Raw genomic sequence first — 16,428 nt, 5'->3', positions numbered from 1 at the left:
TTAAATGTTAAATAAACTTTAATTTATTCATTTCTACATCTTAAGCTAGCATGTAAAAAGTAGATGTTTAAGGAAAATTTTCCTTTATTGTTGGATTTCTTGGATCTACTCCTTCTTTGTGAATCTTCAGGGAGAAATCAACACATTCATAGCCTTGCGTGAGAGAGCCAAGGGATACGACATCAACATGCGGTCCAAAAAATTTTGTAATATTTCCTTCATTTATGCCACCACTTGCCTCAATAGTTAAATGTGGAAATTCATTTTTCAACATTTCTGCAGAAGAGTGTAATAATTCAGATGCAAAATTATCTAACATTATGATATCAGCACCAGATCTCGCTGCTTCTCTAGCCTCTGCAATACTTCTGCATTCAACTTCAATTTTAATTGAAAATCCTCCAGCATGTCTGGCAGCTTTTACAGCAGAGCTAATGCTTCCCACACTCCAAATATGGTTGTCTTTTAACATAATCATTGATGATTGATCAAAACGATGTGTTGAAATGCCTCCAACAAGCAAGGCATACTTTTCAACCAAACGGAAACCAGGTGTTGTCTTGCGAGTGCCAGCCACTTCTCCTTCCCATGATGACTTTCTTTTTAAATCAGCTAGTCTCCTTGCTTTTGTTGCAACACCACTTGCTCTAGTGATACAGTTTAATGCAACTCGTTCCCCAATTAAAATTCTATTGACTTCACCAGATACTTCTGCAACAGTACATACTGGAGTCAATTGATCTCCTTCACTAAACAACCATTTTACTCTGCAGTTAAGGTGTTCAAAAACAGCATCAAAGAAAGGGCAACCAGCCAAAATTCCAGGTGATTTGCAAAGAAGCAAAGCTTTTTCTTTACGACTGCCAACAACAGTCCCACTGTAATCAAAACTTGGCAAGTCTTCGGATAGCCAAGTATGTACTAAGTTATTTAATGATGAACTTGGAAGGATTAATGATAGATTATAGGACTCACAACCTCCATTTCTAGCATTTGTAGCTCTTCCTGCTTCTTCCGTTTCAAATTCCTGGAGCATATTAGGTATGCAAATTTTTTCAAAGATATTTAGGATTATTTGTTCTAAGCTGGGAAACGTCCGTTCTCGTTCGTGAAGTGCCGTTGTTATGATTCATCGCGGTTAGCACTATTTTCCACCCAGCAAACCGCCCTATACTTTGAAATATAATATTTTACACAATATAATATTTTAATATTTGTATAATATTTTATATAATATTTTACACAATCGTCGAAAACGACATATTTTCCAGCCTGGATTATAAGTTTATAACTTAAGATGAAAATTTATACCATTTATCTGTAAATATTTTCATATGTTGATATTAAAACTGTATTACTCGCCATCTCAAACGGCACCAGTGCATGCGGTTTCCGTTCTTTCCCATTAGCCGCCATGATCGGTTATAGTGCTATTCATCGCATCACATCACTCACAAGTCAAAACAATATTAGTCATGGCGCTGCTTCAGTTGCTCAACTTTTTCTGTTTATTTCTGTTGATACATGTTTCATTAGAGATTCACTCGTCTATTCTTAACATTGATGAGCTTCAGCATTCAATGTATGGTGTAGAAATCTCCGCTGAGCCTGTTTTGTTGAATATTAAGGTAAAAGTCTTAATTTCATTCATTTAATTTCGTCCTTATAAATGACAATGTGCGGCATAAAATAATTGATTGAAAACCACTTTATTTTATGTCAAAAGATGTTTTTTAATGATTAATTGAATGTTTTGTTTATAATATTTGTCTTTTTAAACTTTTCCATTTTTGAAAAAATATTTCAGTCATTGTGGAGTAAAATTGACATTTACGCCTAAGAGAGTTGATAAAGTTATTTACCAACCCTTCCTTTGTCTTTTTGTGACAACACTAAGCAAGATCATCACCTTCCAAAGTCATATTTAAGTATTTTATCACAGTGTGAAATGTGCTTCCTAATGTACTCTCAGTCTCAGCATACAAAAACACAGGATGGAAATGTACATGTTTGTCAGCCAACATGTTGAAATTTTTCTTAAATGTAAAATTGTAAGCTTAGTACCAATGCTAGTTTAATGTTTTCCTGTTGTCTATGTGTGTTTTTTGTTTGTTTGTATCCATGTTCTTATGTTTAGGAAAAGTTTAACAAATTAATAATTAATAATCTTTAATTGATTGTACTGGATCTCAAATTTCAAATATTGTCTGAAAAAAGAAGGAAAAACATATTCAAGCCAGCATCATGTTTTTGTGCAATATTTCCAAGCAACTAACAGTCATTGATGAATGATTTTCTTACACACATGTAGAATGATATAAACATCATGAAGATTACTTCAAAACATGGACAGCAATATCAATGCATTCTTCCTGTTTTTCTCATGGAAAAAAATGGACCAAAAGAAGTGAATGTTACAACAGAAGAGATTAACATCTTACTGCAACCATTAAATGACACTTGTCTTACTCAGGTATGTAAATATCATTGCATCATGACAGATAGGCTGGCCATGTTAAGCTCATATAATTATAGCAGTGATTGGATTGCTACCTATATTATAGTTTTGGTGACTGTTATTGTTAAATTTTTGCACCACTTATACCCATACATTTAGGGTTGTAATCTCTGCTCACTTGTATTGATGGTAAATTGCAGTATCAATTCCTCGTTTGGAGTTATTTCATGGCTTTTTTTGACCCAGTATTCTTTAATCAAAATTACCATTCACAATGTATAAATGTTAAAACTTATGATACAGATAAATGGTTGGTGGTCTTACAAAGTTTGCTTTGGTGATTTCATTTATCAATATCATGAAGAAGGTGAATGATGTATTTTCCATTAAAGTAAACATTTTATTATTTCCTATAAACATCCAAGTATTCATCTACTTTTCCTTTGTGCTTACTTCTGTTCACTTTTTATTTTCACAAAAAGAAGCTACAACATAAATTGTGTGTGATGCTGTTGACAAAAGCTTGGTGATGACTTTAAAAATAATCACCGGAACTATAAACATACATATAAACACTGAACTGCTTCATTTATCTCTCATATTTTTACAGGCAAGAAGATTAAAGATGTGATTAGTCTTGGTAACTATACAGGATCTACCATTTGGTCAAATATTACAATAAAGGTACTGAATTTAAACTCAATGCACATGTTAATAAAAATTTATTACAAAGTTAGAAAAGCAGCAATAAGCTGCAAATGTTCCTATTTCATGTTTATCTTTGAAGGGATAGCTAAATACAAATAGTTAACACCTATATGTGCAAATATTGTCATCATTTGAAATCTATTTTTTACAAACATCAAAGTTCACAATATGTCATTTATGTCTGTTAATGTGAACTTGTAAATTTGCCAAATTTAATGATTGTAAGCTTATGTCAGTGTGCGAATTAGTTCAGAAAAAACGATGTGCAATTTTTTTGACAAAAGTGTTTCTTTAGAGGCATAATCAAATCGATATTACGTTAATTATTATATAGCACTAATTTACTAAATTAATATTTTTAAACGTGAACAAATTCATATGATTTACGACAGTGTTTTTCTTTAAAACCGCTGATTTTTGCACATCGTTTGAAAAAGTGATGTGTAATTGTTTTCATTTTAGCTAAAACGATGTGCAAATTGCACATTGCACACCGTTAATTCGCACACTGGCTTATGTTGGATAGTGCCTCTTAAGTTTTCAGTTTACCAGAAACATGTTGAACGTTTTGTTTATACACTTGATTTTTAGCTACTAAAAAAAGAAGCATGAACAATGTGTGCATAACAAACTTCGTTTCGTGCAAATTTACATGGTTCCGCTTAATATAAAATACTACACAATAGAAACATATATTGTTGAAGAATTCAGTGAGCGCTCTTTTGAACTTACTTATAAGCGTGTTTTTTATAACGCATAGCTACATCACTTGCAAGCTGAGTATATACGTAGCTGATGTTGTCCCCATTAAATTAACTTAAAATGCGTTGTGTCTGAAAAACAGTGAAAACGCCGAACATTTTTTTAAAAGTTAATGAAACTAAAGTCAATTATTAAATAAATACGTTAGAGAAAATCGTTTAGTAAAACTTTCCCTCAATAAAGTTTTCTATGTTTTTTATTCAACTTACATACATGGTTATTCTTTATCAAAACACAATAAAAACTGAGCTCATGAAATCGAAAGGCAGTGAAAGTTCAACACTTAATCATGATAACAGCTTTGAAGCAATGTATTCAAAATAGCAAAGTTCTATCTATCAATGCAATTTTCAACTATCGTTGAGATTGCAAGTGTTTATTATATGAATTAACATTACGAGTTTGCTGTTGATAGAAGTCATTTTAAGTCAGTTTTCTATCACACGCTGATTAAAATTTTAAGGCAGAAATTTGAAAGACAAATATATTAAAAAATGCAAAGGTTGAATTTTAAATCATTCGAGGACGAACGCGGATGAAAGAGACAAGATGGAAATTAAATTATACTGAAGTTCAACAAAGAAATATCATTTATCAACGGCGGATAGCTAGATACTATGATGTACATGAAGGAGTTTCAGCTGCGTGCTTTAAAAACACCCCTGAGTTTTATCAATGCGTGCGTTAAATATCCCATAATTCTTACGACGAGTAATGCTCATTCGTTAATGAAAGAAAGCTGCAGTTCAATTTTGACAAAAGAGTATTATGCAGGAGAAACGTGTAGACAGCTATGCGAGATTTGTGATTAACTAGAGTGAATTGAGACGGAGAAAATCGGAAAAAAGAATAGCATCTTTTTGGTAAAGGGAAAAATACAATAGGGAAAAAAACCGAAAACGCACGTATGTTTATACATAACAATTAACATTAATAAAAACATCCGTTTAATGATTATTACCCATTGTTTTACAATTCCTAGTAATTCAAAGAAACAAATATTTTTAGGAAGACTCAAAAGGTGAGGATAGATATCACAGTCAATTCTATGACAATGGTACGGTATGCGATCTCACAGGACAACCACGAAAATCTGAAGTTAGGGTGAGAAATTAACTGATCATGTCGTGCGTTTCACATGAGTATAATTAAAGATATCATTTATTGATATAATTGCGTACCTTGAATAAATCACTATTTTATTTCTTTAAAAAGTTTTTTTGCAGTGAAAGTACCATGAAGGATGCCATAACACGAATTGATGAAAGTTCAACTTGCAGTTACATCATCAATATACACACAAAAAGACTTTGTAACCACACTGTATTTCGACCTTCTAACTTGCCCACAAAGCAAAGCATCACGTGTTCACCCGCTCTAAATGATGACCAGTACTTGAAGTATAAGAAATCTCAAAGTAGATCTCAAAGTAAAGCGTTTCTCTTTTACAATTTCTTCAAACTTAAAATTGTGTGTATTATCCATGACGTCTTGTACGACTGTTCTATTTTACAGAAAGAACATAGAAATACCATAAAATACTTTCTTAATGAGTCATGTAACTTTACTAATGAGCATGACGTTAAAGAGGATTTTTCTGTGCTTAGTTTAAAAATATCGTCAAGAACTTTGGCTTCTGCCCTATACTGAAGCACTATAGCGATCATGTTTATTCTTATTTAGGCGTATGACTTTATTGTAATTTTTATATACGTAATTCTTTGTTAAAATGTTAAAAGTTGGTTTCAAAATTTTGTATTTGTCTTTTATTAATAGAAGATGGCTCAGTTGAGGTTGAGAACAAACAAAATAAAAAAGGCGTCATCGAAGATAAACGTCCTGTTGAAAACGTCATTGAAGATAAACGTCATGTTGAAGACGTCATTGAAGATGAACGTCATGTTGAAGACGTCATTGAAGATAAACGTCACGTTGAAGACGTCATTGAAGATAAACGTGATGTTGAAATTGACAATGAAGATGGAAGTCATTTTGATGGCATATTTTTAAAATCTATTGAAGGAGTAAAGAAACTGATGGAAAGAAAATTTTCATCAAATGATGGTATGACACATACATATGATAATAATTTATAACTTGGGAGTACAATGTATGAAGCGTCGATGTATGAATACAGCACGTGTTTGTCACCGTGTCTTTAAATTATATATAAAATGCACGGCCACTACTGGACTTGAGAACACTGTGATGAATTTAGAAACAATCTTGTGATTACATTCATATTTTCGTTTAGCATATTTTAGTGTTACTCTATTTTTTATACTTTGTCTTACTCTCGAACGTTTCTTCAAGCTTCATCAAAAACTTAGTAAATTGCCTTGCCATTGTTTTTAAATTAAGAGGTCTATTAAAAGCAAAAGCAATAATGACATACAAATCTTTAGGAAAGCTACGACTGAAAAAAACGGCTAAGAAATCTTTTAAACATGTTGATGTGGGTGCAGATGATCATATAAGGATTGGCAAAGAACGTGGTAACGTGGATGTTGATGATCATGTAAGGATTGACAAAGAACATGATAGCGTGGATTTTGATGATAATATGGACAATGATGATGCTATTGTTGAAGATGAATGGAATGATGGATTGAACTTAGATTCGCTCAAGAAAAAACGATTTTCTCGTACAAAAACTGACAGTGAAGACAACACGAGTGATTATTACCACGAGCTGATTAACCATTTGAAGATCCAATTTCGTTTTCATAAGAAATATTTGGATTCTGTGACGAGAAACATGAAAACACGAATTTCTAGACTCGAAAAAGGACTTGGTTCTGTCGACCCTAACGTCAAGAAGTTCTTACAAGACACGAAAAAGAAAGTTCATCAGTTGGAACACAAACAAAGGTAGATAAATACAATACGTGTCCTCTACTTTGTTACACGTATACGTTGAAAACGTCAATTGATTTTCCCGCGCCGGAAACCTATTCTCGTCACACGTAAACATTAAAGCCCAACTTATTGCAAGTGCATGAATAGCCTTTATAACAAAATATATAACATCCATTATAAAGGTTGATAACATAATCATTCCTAAAAAGTTTACTTTCGTCTGAATAATTGCTCTGATGAAAGCATGCATTAAAATTTATAATTTTGAATGGCATATGCTTCTTCTATTGAGTAGTTTGGCCGAGGATGCCATGAGCCGTCTATCAGATCTTTACGATGCTGTTATGGAAGACCCGAATTACCTCAAGGCAAGTGAAGAATTAGGGAACATTAAATCGATTTTAAATGGTTTAATCAACAATGTAGAAATCCCTGAGCAAATTGATGAAGGTAGTTTTGAAGAGGTTGACAGCTTTAAATCTAGATCTCCTGGAAATGAATTTGGTAAACTTTTCAAGAAATCCCGTCGAGGACTAAATACGGGAAAGCCAAATCTTGATAAGGTCGTATCGAGGCTAAAGAAAATCATGACGGGAAAATTTGATGAAGGTGAGAGGCAAGACAATCTACGAGATGATCAGATTAGTGTCCGAGTAACAAAGATTAAAGAGACGTCTGAAGATCTTCATAATAATGAGGACCTCGACAATATAATTAATGGTAACGATGAGGGCAATGATCTTGATCATGTACAAGAAAATGCTGAAATGAAGGAAGCTACAAAAAAGATGGAGAACATTGTTCGCAAGCAGTTAGAGAATGTTGGTGTAAAGCACAATGGTAGTTTTATTTGAATAACTTATATAAAAATATAAATTAGTATATATTATGGAAGTCGTATTTTCATACAAATGAGTAAAATTTTTAAATCTGTCTTTTTACACTAGACGCAATATCATGAACACTTTCCATTACTTTGTTTTTGTAGGTAAAATCAAGGTGAAAATAATCACATCAAGAGAGGCATTAAAACGTGTTGCCGGCGGTAAAGACAAGTTTCAATTACTGTCTCCACAAGAGACAAATCAGTTTAGAGATCTACTGTCCAGCATATTGGTAAGAATATTATGCCTACTTGAAATTACCACATGACTGTCATGATTTCAAATGTTTTACTTACTCTCTTATTACAGATTATCAATATCTATTCAAACATAACTAATAACCGAGATCAAACCTGTGACTTAGACTTATCCTAGTAGTGTAGCTATATAAGATGCCTGAATACATAACCCCAGCCTTACCAAGAAATCATTGGAATCAATGTTAATGTTTAACGAAAGACGTTTTTCTATAATTTGGGCCTCCAGAAAAAATGTTTATAAAGAATTCCGGAAAACACAGCAGTTACGCAGACGTTTTTTTTACCGAAATGTTCTTGTTAATAGGGCGGTGGTCAGCAATTGATGGAGGAACAAAGGAGGCAAGAAATGATGGAGGATAATTATAATCTAGTATGGAAAGAAGATGGTTTTACATCTGTTGCTGCAGGCAAGGATGATAAAGAATCATCTATAGAACAGGATGACCATGATAATAACAGATAAGAGTTTATCATTTATGCCACAAATCCACCAATTTCATGATTGGTATTTATAAAAGCTACAGCACACACTTTTGACTCGTTTAAAAGCAGACTATTTCTATTTTGACAAAATGGAAAAGCTGGAAAGTTCCAGTTAGCTATGTCAAATGTTTTTCTCCCAACAATAGTCATGTACGTAAAACGTTTCTCGCATTTCAAGCAATCAATACGCATGACAATAATGAAATTATAATGGCATGGCGTTTTTTTGCCTGTGAAGGACAGAGTAGTATAAATTGAGAAGCGAAAAAGGAAGAAACATCTTCTTATGTAAAATATGCTACTATTTACTTCAATTGACAGCAAAGTATTATGCATTTAGAATGCAGTTTAGCTTTAGCTCTGAACAATTTAAGTAAAGACATTTGTATATTGTTTGTAATATTTTTCAAAAATATCACCTAGTTCAGTCATGTACAAACATATAAATGTATTTGAGAGCATTTCTAGAAATTATCTGGTGTGATGAGGCACAAACATTCATTTCACTGGCCTGACGAGAGAGCAACAAGACTTTTGAGAGACCAATTTGTCTTCATTTCTGCATTATTACTTCCAGATGTGCGTTTTTTCATTGAATCACTGTCATAGCTGCTACTTTTTGACCTAGAACGTCCTCTTTGGCGATACGAGCTTTTCTTTTTTGAGAAACTACTTTCTTTGTGGTTGCTTCTGTCTAAATCATTCGATGAAAGCTCTCTTCTATCTCTTTTTCTTATTTCATCATTACTACTAAAATTGCTTTCGTGGACCTTCTTACCTTTCGATCGATTTGGTGATGAAGAATTTCGTTGCCGACTATCAGTTTCAGAAGAACTTGATGATTTTCGCGATAAATTCATCCACGTTCTCTTTTGCTGATCATTTTTATCGTCCCATTTACTCGTTATTATTTCATCACTTAACATATGATTTTCATGCTTAGGTAATGATTTTCCACGAGTTCTCTCGCGACTTGCGTCTTCGTGGTTTTTATGAAATGGGGATCTACTTTTTGATTTGTCATCTCGTCTCATTTTTCTTGGACTTCGGCTGACTCGTCTCCTGTAAGGATCACCTCCTGAACGACGTCTACTGCTCGATAATGAACGATTTCTTCGTCTCAATGACGATGGAGACACGGACGGTGTCCGATACATCTTATCGATGTAAAAATAAAATAGTTTCAACAATAATTAGGTCATGCAGAAATGCGACAAATTTAATTATTACCCTTCTTCCACGCCCTTTTAGCACATGACCAGACTTGGATATCTAAAAATAAAAATTGATCGCTTTATCAAAATATTTTTCGTGCAAAATTGGTCAATCACTTAAATGATTGTCGTCTTTCACTCTTCACATACACGTTCAATTTTTCGTTCATTCTCTACTTGCTCGGTATTTTCTTTATTTTCAGAGGCTTTATAACCGGGAGGTGAAGAACGTCTGTGTAAAATAGAATGTCATCTCCTTAATGAATCATTACCAAAGCAACGGTTTTACATTACTCTCCCTAGAGAATCGCAAACAGGCATTGCAAATATCAAATAAGTTCTTTTATGAAACTATAACAGATATTTCCTTAACATACGGCTGGCTTTTTGTACTTGTAACACGTTTAGTAAACATTATAAACTCATTGAAATTGTAATATCCAGACAAGAACCTTAAGTTGATAATTTTGAATTGAATGCAGAAGTTGATGGAGAGTGTCAAAAGATAATAAAATTTTATGCTTTGTATGATTTTAGATGAATTTTTACAGAAGATAAATTTTCAGTTAAATTATAAACATGGTGTAGTTATTGATAGTAAAAAAGCGCAATACATCTTTCAACACGTATACCTTTCTTTCATGCGTTTTTCTCTAATAGGACTAGGAGTGCGGCTTCGTCTCATCAGGAATCTGTTACTTGGAACCTTAGGAATGCTTTCATCTTCCATATTTTCTTTTACATCTTCATTTTCGTCACTTTTTCATCGTATTTAGAAAATGAAACATTTCAACATACATGACTAGTAAATATTGGCTCTTTCCCAATTTTTCATACGTCATTAAATCACAAATTCCCCGTCTTAAAGATGCTTATATCATTCACCTTTCTTTTTTCGACTTCTTTTTCTTCTTCTTTGACTTCAACTTTTCTCTCTTTAACTTCTTGCGCTCTTTCGTTTTCTTTCGCTTTTTAAGCTCTCTTTTTTTCTTTCTCTTCTCGTTTTCATTGTCGGATGATGATTCAGAATCGGAGCCACTTGAAGCCGAGGACTCAACTACTTTCCGTTTTTTAGCTAGTCAAGTTATTAAAACACAACACCAATCAACTCTTACAAATTCCAACCAATAGATATAGGGTACATTCTATGAATGTATACGTACGTACGTTTAAGGCGACTTTTTGGTATCAACTCTCCACAATCAGCGATTCTAACATCACTTATTGGTTTACTTTTTGAATCTACTCTTTGACTTTCAATTTCCTTTACTACATCATGACCTTGAAGAACGTGGCCAAATACAACGTGAATTCTGAATGCAAGAAAATTAGTGAGATGCACAGCCAATGTTGTGGTACAACTATAAAGTCTATATTAACTTATCAACAGTGTCATCTTTGAAAATTTCTTGTCTTTAGTAATCGACAAAAATTCAATTTCAAAACGAACTTGTTCGTATAAACGATTGCGCGCGATGATAAAAGCCTACTTTTACGAGTAATTTCGAATTAATCAACCTTGGCACAATCAGAAACTAATCATAAAATGTTCATTGAAAGTACCTTTTCAAACAAATGTTTACGAAGTAAGCATGACATTGCCTGTTATCGTGATGAAGTTATCGCGCCTATGTAGCCGTAGATTATTGATGTAACATAATTAAAACTTACCTGTCGAGATGAGGACATGGGACAGTCGTTCTAAAAAATAAAATTACTTTGATCATTTGTAGTAATAACGATAACATGACCTTCTTTCCTTAACGTTCGCTTACAAAGAACATTTAGGAACAAAAGCAAATTTTGATTTTTGAACATGAGGAATAAAATAATAGTATGGTGCATGAATGTACGTAATCAATCACTACAAACAGTCACGCTGACACAAAGCTAACTGGAAACATAAATAGCGCAAGAGGCGTGAACACGTAGACTTAATTTGTATGCGATATTTATAGAAGTTTGTTGTACACTTAATATACTATAATTTCAAGTTTCTTGAAAAGACACATTGTGAAGTTGGGGATGTGTGTGTACTTCGGGAAGGTTAATGAATCTAATACCTACGTAGTAAATTCGCCCTTGGTTGAGAACAGAAATCATGTTGGTGAAATTATGGTAAAAAAAAGCCCATGTAAAAGACAATGAAATATTTAAGATGTTATTAATACTTTATAAAAAGATGAGAAGTAATTTACGTACATAAAAAACTGTGATCCATTCGTGTTTGGGCCTTTATTGGCCATGGATAAAATAAAAGGTTTTTCATGTTTCAACTCTAGGTTTTCATCTGAAACAAAATAATTCAATTATTTACATTCCTTTTGTACAATTTTCTACATTGTAAATTTATAAACAAATTTTATATTCCTTAGTAAAGTGGAACATCCTCCATTCTTGTCACAAAACACTGAACAACAAAAATACCGTTAAATGTTCTTCCATAAATAGATTCTCCACCAGTACCGTTGCCTAAGCAAATTACATTTATGTATATTTTAACAATAAAAGTTGTACTATTAACTACGAAAGCAAAGCAAAATTATACAATGGTATTTTTATACATTATACTCAAACCATCCATCATGCAAAAATTCTCAAATATACTACATATTGAGTTGAGCCATAGGTCTCCACTGCTCAAAATTTCAAATTATTATTAGACTCTTTTCTATACATTCTCCCAATATTTCCACCCCTAATGCTTCCACCCCTCCCATATTTCCACCCCTAATGCTTCCACTCCCCTCCCGAATATTTCCTCAAGTATTTGACCCTGACACCACGAACAAGAAAGAGAAATATAAAGAAAATTTTGGAGTTGCATTTATATTGTGTTTATTTACCTGCAGTGAAATCTCCACCTTGAATCATAAAATCCTTGATAACTCTATGAAACGGAGCACCTTTGTAATGAAGTGACTTTCCTGAAAGCTTGCTCAACATTTTCTCCCCTGTTAACACAAAAGTAAAAACGAGAACATGAATACGAAAGAGAATTGTCACACTTTTCAGTTATTTACAAGTTGAGTTTTTCAAATGTACCTGTACAGAGCGCCCGAAAATTTTCACACGTTAGTGGGCATATGTCAGCAAACAGTTCCATGATAATTCGCCCCGCTAAATTGTATAAAAACTATGCATAAGTTTGAAAGCGAAATCTTAAAAATTCCTTGAAACCTTCATTGAGCATGTTCGTCCCAATGTTCACCTACGTATGTTGCCAAAACATGGGTATATGAGAAAAATAGATCATTTAAAGTAATAAAGCACGTATAGCAGTATGGGTTTTGATGAAGCCTATATGAAGTAATGTATTTTAATACGACTAACTTTAAGTCACTCGTTTGTCACGCAGAAGGTTTTTATAAAAACATGTTTGTTATAATTTATTTTGGAAATTGTTCCAACTGCGCACTAGAATCAGTTTTCTTTGATGTTTCTTGATTGACACGAAGATCAATAAAACGATACATACAGGCAATGTAACCAAATCTTTCACGTAAAATTGTCAAAAAAATGCAATATTTTTGCTCTTAACCAAAATGATCAGTTAAACAACAAAACAATTAAATATAATGAAATGATGTGTTCGAATGTTAATAATTCTGTGTTCTACAAACACGCGAAATTGATCCCTAATTCAACCTCTAGTACTAGTAGAAACACTAGTAGTTTGACAGATCTGTGTCTCATTGTACCATGGCCCATGAGCCCCTTATTAGGAAATCAAGATCGGACCCTTTATACACGGACAATGTCCTTGAAATAAAGACAAAATATTACCTACGTACTCCGTGTCTAAACTTTTTGTATTATCTTGAATATCAAGAAAACTAGATGTTTATATTCGGAATCTGTTTCATTTTGAAACAATCCAGAAAGTGGCCAATTGGTGGATTTCAATTTCTCTTATATCGTATTTTATTTGATTTGCATTTGTGGTTTTGTTCCATTACCAAAATATTACTAAGAAGCTGTTTTGAGTTAAAAAAAAACACCAAAAATTTTAAATCACCACAAAGGTTCAAAAATTCAAAAAAATTAACAAAGGTGATTTAAGTTAGCGAATTCTGCACACAGTGCTCATATAAGTCAAGTGGGTTTAATTGTCTATCACGTGAAGCAACATTGTCCAGCACGTGAAGCAAAGCTGCACGTGGCCAAGTCTGCCTAACGTGTTGAGATGAAATAACTTGATGCCATATTCATTTACCTTTCAAGTATTATTTTTTGTTCTTTCAATTGCGTAAAAAAAGAAAGTTGATCTATGATAAATATACACTCCAATATTATTGCTTGGTAACACCTTTCAGAATAGTTCACATGTACGCTGCATGCTCGAATGACGTCATGCAATGCTAATTACCGGTAAATTACTATAAATTGAACGTAAAACAAAAATTGTCAAATAACATAAACTTATATAACTTATATCAGAGATGTCTGTATGCGAAGTAAAGCAAAACTTGCCGGCTCTCATTATTTTTGACAAAGACGGAACACTTATCGACTTTCAGTCAACATGGACGCCATGGCTTATGGCTTTAGCGAAAAGTCTCGAAGCAGATTGTGAATTTAACGTTTCTCAACCGCTCTACGATATCATGGGCTACTGTGAGAAAACGTCAACTCTTAGTGATTCAAGTCTGCTCGCATACGCAAGTATGGATGTGATAAAAGAAGAAATAAAAGGAATGTTGCTGAAAAACGGTTGTGAAGCTAAAAATGTTGAGGGCTTACTTCGAAAATGCTGGAAAGAATGTCACTCAAATAACACAAAGCAACCAATACCGACTACTGATCTCCCTTCATTGTTCACAAATCTACATAAAGTTGGGGTGAAGATTGGGGTATGTACTTCTGATAGTCGCAAAAGCACACAGTCTGCTCTGCTTAAACTAAAAGTTTTGGAGCTAGTTGATGTAATTGTGTGCTCGGATGATGAAAATATGGAGCCAAAACCATCACCATGTGGAGTATATAAAATCTGTTCTGAGTTAGGGGTAGAACCAATAAATTCAGTGGTTGTTGGTGATACCACAGATATGTTGATGGGAAAATCTGCTGGTGTTGGCTTGATTCTTGGGGTTCTTACTGGCATTGGTACAAGAAATGAATTAGCTGAAAATGCTGACATTATTTTAGAAAATATTGAAGAAATATGGAATGTATTTGATTAAAGTGATTGCAAAACTTGTGTTTGTTTTCCTGATTTTTCATTACATTTAAGATTAAGCTGTGACTAACATAAGGCTTTGATTAGTTGTGGCAATGTGTAAAAGCATGCCTGTATTTTTGTTCTGCATTGTGCCATTGTCTAACATTGTAGAGCCAAATTGCTATACACATTTAACAATGTCATTGTTCACACCCATTTGCCTCTAGGTGTGCATTGATTCTCTTGATAACAATTTGTACCAATTTTTTGTAGCAGCACAACTGGGGACCTGTGGTAAAAACATTACAAGGGGCCCCCCTTAGTGCTGCCACTCCGTATATACACATTTCACCTACCAAAACTTTATTTTCCCCCTACCTCCCCTACAACCATTTTCCTTGTCTTTCCCTACTTCCCCCTACACAACAACATATTCCCCTTTTATATACCTATGTTGGGTCAGACCACTGAATTTTTTAGTCTGTAAAAAAGTGAATACAAATAAAAATTGAAAAACATCTGGACTGCAAAGTTAGTAATTTGGTGTAAGACTTTGGAACGTAATGACATGCAAGTGACGGAAATGACATTGTGTTTATGCTAAATTGATAATCTTCTATTGCCATATATGGTCACAAAATGTTCCAACAGAAGGTTTCTGTTACAATCACTTCTTAAATAGTGAGAACACAGGTAGAAAAGAGTATTTTGGGCAAAAATGAGAATAGACATTCATTTATAAACAATTTTCTTTTCTCCCTACAATCCCCTACAATTTACAGTTTTCCCATAGGTTTCCCTACCACCTACAAACCACTAAATCTCCCTACTGTAGGATATTTCCCCTACAAGTGGCAGCACTGGCCCCCCCTTCGATAACCATATTAAAATCTAATAACTGTCACATCTGGTATGATTTTGCTGTCTAGCTTTAAATTTAAATTTTTTGTACATACATTCATAATGTGCAGTTTTCCTTGTTTTAATCTACAGTAAAATGATAATCTTCCAATCTGACAGGGGCCCCATTAGCCCAGGAGGCTTGTGGGTTCACCCACCCTGAGCCCATAGTTATACCATTGGCTTGTACTTGCATTTAGTTTAAGACACCTGCAAGTAACAGCTATCTTTGATACCAAAATCCGACACTAATTGCAGGGGTGTAAGCCCCTCGCCCTCCTAGCCTTGGTTACATGAGGTGCAAAAGGGTTACAATTCCCATTCAAAATATTAATATCCCAGCAATCAAGCTGACGCAATTGTGATTTGTTTTTGACAGAGCACAATTCCAAAAAACTATTATAACACAATTATAAACAAATCCGACCAAGTAATTTAAATTCCTTTAATCAATATTTATATTTCTTGCTAAACTGAGCCATTCACTACATACAGTCACTGTTCACTGACACACTTACCAAAACAATTGAAACGGAATTTGGTGCAAATTTATTTTGCATACGTTCACGAAAATATACGCTGCACAAGCACCGATAAATAATTTAGACAAAAATAGTTCTTACCAGACACGCCATTGACTTCAACATCAAAATAACAACGTGGTCGATAACCCGAAGGAGCCGGAGGAAAAGTCGCCATTTTCAAATAATGGTCTTTCATAATTCCTTAGGTGAAGTAA

The 16,428-nt window shown here is 33.6% G+C and overlaps 4 protein-coding genes across 5 annotated transcripts; 2 read left to right on the top strand and 2 right to left on the bottom strand.

The window, feature by feature from the left end:
• LOC124439759 (nicotinate-nucleotide pyrophosphorylase [carboxylating]-like) lies at positions 1–1,087 on the bottom strand. Its single transcript, XM_046990022.1, has one exon. The coding sequence runs from the start codon at positions 1,034–1,036 to the stop codon at positions 68–70; it is 969 nt and encodes a 322-aa protein (XP_046845978.1). The 5' UTR covers positions 1,037–1,087; the 3' UTR covers positions 1–67.
• Positions 1,088–1,450: 363 nt separating this feature from the next.
• Positions 1,451–8,857, top strand: LOC124439756 (protein OS-9-like). The gene is made up of 11 exons (XM_046990019.1): positions 1,451–1,628; positions 2,312–2,473; positions 2,762–2,825; positions 3,069–3,142; positions 4,937–5,032; positions 5,144–5,357; positions 5,705–5,992; positions 6,334–6,799; positions 7,083–7,627; positions 7,776–7,903; positions 8,236–8,857. Exons 1-11 carry the CDS (start codon positions 1,476–1,478, stop codon positions 8,392–8,394), a joined length of 2,349 nt encoding a protein of 782 aa, XP_046845975.1. The 5' UTR covers positions 1,451–1,475; the 3' UTR covers positions 8,395–8,857.
• On the bottom strand, positions 8,699–16,420 carry LOC124439757 (peptidyl-prolyl cis-trans isomerase cyp11-like). Of its 2 annotated transcripts, XM_046990021.1 has the most exons (13): positions 16,313–16,419; positions 12,674–12,748; positions 12,475–12,582; positions 12,056–12,100; positions 11,831–11,918; positions 11,300–11,329; positions 10,796–10,941; positions 10,514–10,703; positions 10,261–10,386; positions 9,779–9,860; positions 9,645–9,686; positions 9,193–9,571; positions 8,699–9,108 (listed from the first exon to the last, which is right to left on the bottom strand). In XM_046990021.1, exons 1-13 carry the CDS (start codon positions 16,407–16,409, stop codon positions 8,918–8,920), a joined length of 1,599 nt encoding a protein of 532 aa, XP_046845977.1. In that variant the 5' UTR covers positions 16,410–16,419; the 3' UTR covers positions 8,699–8,917. The 2 variants fall into 2 exon arrangements, with proteins under 2 accessions (XP_046845977.1, XP_046845976.1); XM_046990020.1 differs by having other exon boundaries at positions 8,699–9,571; positions 16,313–16,420.
• LOC124439760 (N-acylneuraminate-9-phosphatase-like) lies at positions 14,031–14,832 on the top strand. The gene has a single exon (XM_046990023.1). The coding sequence runs from the start codon at positions 14,071–14,073 to the stop codon at positions 14,809–14,811; it is 741 nt and encodes a 246-aa protein (XP_046845979.1). The 5' UTR covers positions 14,031–14,070; the 3' UTR covers positions 14,812–14,832.
• Positions 16,421–16,428: the final 8 nt, after the last annotated feature.

This window comes from Xenia sp. Carnegie-2017, unplaced genomic scaffold, assembly GCF_021976095.1.
Source record: "Xenia sp. Carnegie-2017 unplaced genomic scaffold, XeniaSp_v1 HiC_scaffold_2, whole genome shotgun sequence".
Lineage (NCBI taxonomy): Eukaryota > Metazoa > Cnidaria > Anthozoa > Malacalcyonacea > Xeniidae > Xenia > Xenia sp. Carnegie-2017.
Note: the sequence above shows the minus strand (reverse complement) of the source record. Positions and strands in the feature narration are given on the sequence as shown.